Source organism: Pinus tabuliformis, chromosome 4_1 (assembly GCF_031772625.1).
Source record: "Pinus tabuliformis cultivar Carrire ecotype Pingquan chromosome 4_1, CPIR1, whole genome shotgun sequence".
In the NCBI taxonomy this organism is placed as follows: domain Eukaryota; kingdom Viridiplantae; phylum Streptophyta; class Pinopsida; order Pinales; family Pinaceae; genus Pinus; species Pinus tabuliformis.
The window spans coordinates 789,116,292-789,123,987 of NC_142303.1; the positions used below are offsets into that span (position 1 = coordinate 789,116,292).

A 7,696-nucleotide genomic window follows, 5' to 3' on the forward strand; every position below is an offset into this window, starting at 1 on the left:
AGATATATCCTTCATAGTTGACTACCATATATTTTGTTCCTCCTTCATATTACCTATGGTAATCTGATGAGCTCTTACTTCTAATGCTTCTACCATGATGTCATTTTCAAATATGACTTATCCTATCTTATTTCCAATGGTTCCTATCTATATAGCGATAATTTACACAACTGAAGAGTACTTTAGTGGAGCATATTATCTCATTCATAGTAGAGATCTCTTGCTTCCTCGTTCTTAAGCTTCTTCATCTCAGGTTCTTCCATTTCTTCGGTAATATGTGCTTTGTCCTTATTTCTCTTGTTATTGTCCTTCTTAAGTTTAGTACAATATCTTCTATAGTTCCCATATTCATGTCATCCATAACATTGAATCTTAGCCATGTTCTTCTTTTTCTAAGGGCCAAATTTACAAAACTTGTCTTTTCTCTTTATGATAACAAGATATGCTTGACTTTTCTCATTTGATCCAATGTTAGTTTTTTCCTTTATCCTAGTCTCTTCAATATTGCATAATGACCATATATCCTGAAAAGGAGTGGCTCCTTCCTTCCCATAAATATCTGAAGTGAAGTTACCCCATTCCTCTCCTAGTGCATTTATTACTATAATGGTCATTTCTTTGTCAGACATTATTTCACACAGATCTTGAAGTTGATCTCTTATTTCTGAAATCCTCATGAAATATCAGGCTATTATTTCTTCCTTTGAAGTGTTCAAAATGTAGAGTTACTTCCTTAGAGAGATGAATTCTCCTATAGTACTTACGGAAAACAACTCTACCAATTTGTTTTTATATCTTTTGAACTGCTTAATTTTGATACACATGGGATGAGAGAGCCCTTAATGGATTATATATCAATCCTCTAGTCCCTCACTACCCCTTTCATGCATTTAGAAAATGTTTGAGAATATTATTTAGGAGGTTGGGTTATTGACCCCTTAATGTGCTCAATGACTTCATTCTCAATAAGATTTAGATGCATTTTTTTCTTCCATGTAGAAAAATTTGAAGCCCCAACTAATTTGTTTCTACCCTTGTAAAAATACATTTTGATAGATTGAGATGAAGTCATAAATATACTTACTTGAGTAGATGCTTCTTTCTGTAGTTTCTTCTTCCTTTAACTTGATAGTGATATAGATAATAGAGGACTACTTCTTGATAGATTCTTTCTACAAGAGTAATCCTTGTTCCATTTTGGAGAGAGATCACTTTGTTGGAGTTCTTCGAAGGTTAAATCTTTGATTTAATGAGAGACAAATTGTTTAAAAAACCCATTTGAAGATGATGACAATTTTATTTGATCTAACATTCTTTGGTATTTTGAAAAATCTTCCACTTCTTAGATGATGGTTGAGAGAAGTTCCTAGAAATTCTTCTAGGGTTTTTGGTATTTTTTCTGCTTCCTCCTTTATTATGATCCCAAGACTTTTTCCGAACACGATTTATTCAATCTAGTGTTTTGGTATGATGTATATCTTGAAATTGTGCTTTGATATCCTTCCACTAACATTGGTGCCTCTATTTGATTAAATGCCCCTTCTTGAATTTGTCACCTGATCCAGGTGGATGTTGGTGGCCACCCACTTATCCCACTTCGACCCTCACAACTGTCTCTTTTAGTTTTTCAGTTTCTGTAATTGTAGCACAATTTACTATTTTTAGTAGTTTTTCGGGTTGTGAACTTCTGGAGCCTTTTTGAGGCACTGAATGATATTTTTTGGAAAATATAGGAGCAACATGGGTCCATGGACTAATGTTTCTCTTCCCAAAGTTGTAGTGCCTTTATAGATATTTATTACGAGCTATTCAATGCATTAAACGAACATTGGGTGTCCAAGTTACGACCCCAGGAAGTTGATGTAACAATTTACCCAAAACATGGCTCACAGTTTGGTGTTTCATCTTCTAGGGTTAGGTTTTTGGATGTTAAGGGTTTTCCATTGTTTCTCAACAATAAATAGGGCTTCCAGCCTCATTGTAACACAGCTCAGAGGAATGTAGCCACCACATCTCTTCTCAGATATAAGCTACTATCGCCCTAGCTGGTTTATTTTCCATTTCTATTTGTAAGCATATTTCATTATTCTACATTAATGAAATGAAGTATTATTTCCGCTACATCTCTATGTTTATGGTTATTTATGTAATTTGTTCCATTCCTGTTTAATTCCAAATCATCACCTTAGCTCCAATACCATGTTGAGAAATCGAGGGCACCGATAGTTAGGTGCTTTCTCTACTTTGATAGTTTCCTCAAAGAGTCTTTCCACTTCTTGATTATGATATTCTATTTCCTATGTTACTATTGTGTTCTTTTCATCAAGACAATCACCAATTCATGAACGACAAAGAGACAAGAGACACAATATATAGGTTTTCATCCATGGCCAAACCTCTCGCTCTTTGTTAGGAAAAACCAAATAAATTCTCCTTGTAGAACCTTCAATGTATGAATACCATGACCATGACAAAGACCATTGGCACTAGATCCCTTCCAAGGCCAAGTCAGATGCCTCCTATTTAACCTTAGATAAACTCTCTACTTCTTCTTCTTCTTCTTCTTCTTCTTTGATTCCTTCAGAATTTTGGCCCCTTCTTGTAGGTCTGTAACCTTTTGCTTCATAACTAAAACCCTAGATCCATTTTTTGATCCTTGAATGGTCTCCTTTTGGAGGCAGATTTCTTTCTCATCTACTTGGCTTCCTTAAGTGGAGTATTCACCCAATCTAAATCACCCTTGTATGATTGCAACCTTCAACCTGATTCAAATATGTAATATTCACATGTATGAGGATAGATTAGCCCACAAAAGGTCCCACAATAATGTCACACTTCATTATCCCTTAATTTCTTTCCCGAATTTTTTTCCTCCAAATGAGGTTGACCACTACTATATATAGTGGTTTGTCCATGACTATTAGGCAGACATGATCACTCGTGTAGGCCGACTTTATCTTTCTAGAGTTTTCCCTTTCATTATAGGCTGACTTGAGTGAGGACTAGTGACAAGTTCTTGGAGGGTGACATATAAAAACAAATTTGACTTTTACAATGTGTAATATGCCTTCAATACATGACAACGACTCTATATACTTTTATGAATAGATGAAAAAATCCCTAAAATATCTCAATGGGAGCCTTAAATGAAAATAAAATCCCTTGCTCATGAAACCGATTGGTCAGGCATCACAATAATTTTATTTTTATTCCTTACATATTTTACATAAAATAATTATTAAATGTGATTATGAAGATTGAACCTAGTTACACTTTTCAACGCTGTAATCCCTTTTGTAATTTTTATTATGAATTGTAATACATGTAATGAATTGCAGAAATTTAAACACAATGAATCACTAAGCAGAGTGGACATGGATTTAGTGTTTTGAGGAGGAGTTGCATGGAAAGTTGACAAGTCAAGGCTATGCATTAATGGCCACCAACCCTGTGATTGAGTTTTAATGACCTGCATGGTAGGAAGGGAGATTGAGTACGGGATACCTAAATGGATGACAAGCCCATCACCCCCTTATCATACACCATTGGTTGCATTGTGTAGACAAAACATGAGGGCCCTGCAAAGGGGTCAGTGGGAGAAAAGATTCAACTGAGACAGAATAATGGATAACGATTAGGGTGATTTTCACAAAACAACATAGAGAGAGTGCACTACAAACTATGGAAAATAGAAACAACACGCTATGAAATAACTGTGGGTTGTTTGGAGTAGGAAATCGAAAACATAGTTGTGGCTTTTGGGTTCTTTTATGTTGGGATACACATACAAGGGCTTACGATTAAATCTTCGAGAGTGAAGGAGAACCACTGGACGAGGTTGATGCTAGAGTGGAGGCACAAGGTGTAGCATAATGAAATGAAGGAATAGGTAGATACGTAGAGTATTTGGGAGCCCTATTGGGTTGAGGAAGTAGAATTTATGTGTTATTTTGATCCCTAGTTTGCAGTGGATTAGGGTTAAGAAAAATGCATAAGAACAACATAAATATTACTAAAACAAACTAGATGGAGAGAAATTTTCTCCAAGATGATAGATGAAGAAAATGCATAAGAACACTATTGGTAGTTCCTCTCTGGATGTTATTTCCTCCTATTTCTACTCATTGCGGAAAGAAACCCTCATTACCTGACTGAACCATAATATACATGGATATGGATGCACATTTCGACTAAGAACCTCACCTCACCAGCCCATGCCTTCTCTAATCTAGGTATATTGGTTACATTGGTCATTTCTTGTATTTTTTTGATGTAGTTTTACTTTTGGATGTTCTAATTTTTGTTTGCAAGAGGTAATATTTTTTCTTGCAAGTACTTCCCCCATCAATTTTTGTATCAAATACTTTTTCTTTCCTTGTCCCCTGCATTTGAATCTTATACGTTCGAGTAAATTGAGAGTTAAATTTTTCTCAAAATTTCGATGGTTCTCATCTACCCTTTAGTATGCTCATCTTGGAAGAACCCAAGGTCATTGAAGTCATCATGGAAGGCATGCGGAACCATGGATTAGGGTTAAGAAAAATGCATAAGACCAAAATAAATATTACGCAAACAAACTAGATGGAGAGAAATTTTCTCCAAGATGAAGAGATTCAAGAGGATGTGAGAGATTGGGTTTGAGATACAAGAAATATCTACGTCAATCATATGATATATCTTCAAATTTTCATTCTCTACTAGCTTCTCATGTTAATTATAGGTATAGATTATATAGTAACTCTACATTAGAATGTTTTTGTTCTATTATTGCATTATCATATCAATATAGTAATATCGACAAAAGCTCTATGCTTGTGGTATGCTATTGTTGTTGTTTTCCTAATGGTTGGCCAATAGCCACAAGAATGTACCTATTTTATTAGTTAATATGAAATTGTTGCTTATATTACACAGAGAACCAACATAAAGAAACTAAATTATTAAATAAGATCACCTAATTCATAGTGAAGTCTTGTACTAGATATTTTAGATCCTAAAAAGACTAGGTTTAATAGAATTTATAGTATTTGTGATATTAAAAAGGCTGAAAACTAATAAATTTAGTTAAATCCATGTTAAATGTGAATTTCAAAATATTGAGGATGCCTTGTTGATCTTTTCTCTCCTCTTTCTAGTTTTACTTCCTTACTTTTTATATTTGTAATTTATATTACTTTAACTTGTATTATGCCAAATAAATAATGTATCATCCACTCAAAATGTTAAATGATTTGAAAGTATTTTACATAGTTTATATCTAAAAACATATAGCACAACTTTAATATTCATAATGAATACGAAAATTTAATATTCATAATAAATACTCATAAATATAAATATGAATATGACTATTTTAATTATTAATTATAAGCAAATTAATATGGATGAACATTTCTGAGCTTTAGGGAACAACGAAAATGGTAGTCATCCATTAAAGTCGGCCAACAGTTCACCTCAGGTCAACTGCTCAAGGTATTAATAGAAAGAATTATATCTCAATATAGGCAGCCAAGAGACCAAAGCGTGTTAGTAGAAAGAATAAAATCTCAATATACGCATCCAAGAGACAAAAGAGGGTTTCTGAGGTAACACTCAATTTCTAATCAGCATTCATTCACCGAATCTCTCATCATTGCCAATAATGGAAGATTTTCTGAATGTTCCTACTGATATCCAACGGCAAGTGTTGTTGCGCGCTCCTTACATATCACACGATGAGTTGAAGGATGTGTGCAGAAGCTGGAAGGAAATGATGTGTAGTCCCCGGTTCTATGAGGACAGAAAGACCTATGGCACGAGCCAACATTTGATATGTCTTATTCAATCAAATCTCACTCCCGCTGTTTATGGAATAACAGTATACGACCCTGTGGAGAAGACGTGGGAAAGGACACCACCTATTCCTTGTCCTTTTGATCTTATTCCATTTGATCGTAAGTTGGTTTGTGTGAATGAAAAGCTTGTCGTGTTTGGAGGATGTTATATCGAAACTGAGATGTGGGTGAGGTTGGACGTTGTTGTCTTCATCTTTGATTTTGTGTCGAAAAAATGGCGCCGCGGCTCCAACATACCCACTAGTCGTATCAACTTCGCCTCTGCAGTTTCTTCTTCGAAAGGACTTATCTACGTCGCTGGTGGCGAAGATGAGAATGGCAACTCTCTGTCCACTGTGGAAGCTTACGACGTGGAAGAAGACAGGTGGGAAATCTTGCCTCCCATGACTCAAAACCGCTATGGACCTGCGGGGGTTTACCTGGACGGGAAATTTATGGTGATAAGTGGAATGCCATCTGGTGGAGCAGTCGCAGCCTTAAGTAGCGCGGAAGTTTTTGATGAGACTGGCGGTTGGCAGACGCTGGAAAACATGTGGAGTTTACGAAGGCGTAATATGGAGCAGGATTCCGATGTTGTCTGTATATGTGAGAACCTGTACGTGATCGTTTCAAAACAAGTGATGAAGTATGATGCTGAGAAAAATGCGTGGACGCCTGTAGCTTCTGTTCCACAAAATTTAGAATTTACTTTCCGTGCTGCACCGTGGCGTGAGTGGATTTTTGTAAGTGGCGTTAATGAGAAAGATTATCCGATCACCTATTTCTTTCAGCCGTCAACTGGGCAGTGGAAGGCTATTGACGCAGGGCAAATGTTTGCTCGTTATCCTTATCCTTTTGTATCAGCTGTAACCCTCGAAATCTGAATATTCCCTTCTCTTCCATATGTTTTATATTTCGCATCATAAATAATGTTTACTTATTTTTAAATGGTAATATTGAAATTGCGTTATATGTTATTTGATCTCGGTCTCTGACTAGCGTCCTTCACTTATTTTGCTTTAAATATGAACCGTAATTTAATCCCATTTTGAAAAGTAGCGATTATCATTAATCTCTAAGACTTGTTCTTTAAACAAATTTAACTTTCGGACAATTAATGTTATGCCCCTTACTGTGATATATAGAGTTTGGTTGTTCCATTTTTTTAAATAGCATTACAATATATTCAAGAACTGCTTTACAGGAGGTTCCCCTGCATAAACATTACCCATAACATTCGAGCATTAATGGTGTCTCTGTTTTCCATGAGGAATAAACTTCATTGTTACAATTCATGAAGTCATGGACATATGGAAGGTACAATATGCAATTTTGACTCTTTTCTCTTACCGTTAAAGTTGTGTTATCCAACGAAATTATATTCTTTATATTCTTGCGATGATTTGCATTTTTTCGACAACAGAGCTTCATTTACTGTAATGTCTTTATAACCGTTCAGGAATGGTTGAGTACTACTGAGGTGCCTTCTCTCGCATTTCTTGATTGTTTTTTCCATTATCGTACAGCTCTTCATAAATTCTATGAATATGATTGAAATAATTCAAATATATGATTATGATATAAATTTTTATTAGTATTAAAAAATCATTATTTTGTTTTATAACAAATAAATAATTTCCTTAATGAGATAATCACTAATCATAGGGAATATAAATTGAAATAAGAATGCAACTTATATTTTGAATGCCACCATATTTTAGATTGGAAAAAAATAAATATAATGAATGCTCTTCATGAAACATCATAGAATGCCATATTGGAAAAAAATAGAAATAATGAATGCCCTTCATGAAACATCATAGAATGCCTAAAATGAGGCAAAAGTAATAAGTACCTAAGATTTCATTTGGTATAACTAGAAA

General features: G+C 34.8%; 1 protein-coding gene across 1 annotated transcript in view; it reads left to right on the forward strand.

Moving 5' to 3' along the window:
• LOC149178558 (F-box/kelch-repeat protein At1g80440-like) overlaps positions 1-6,697 on the forward strand; it is a 45,024-nt gene extending 38,327 nt beyond the window's left edge. Inside the window, exon 2 of the mRNA XM_089422140.1 lies at positions 5,608-6,697. Coding sequence (XP_089278266.1) covers positions 5,608-6,697 — 1,090 coding nt within the window. The remainder of the gene's footprint in view (positions 1-5,607) is intronic.
• Positions 6,698-7,696: the final 999 nt, after the last annotated feature.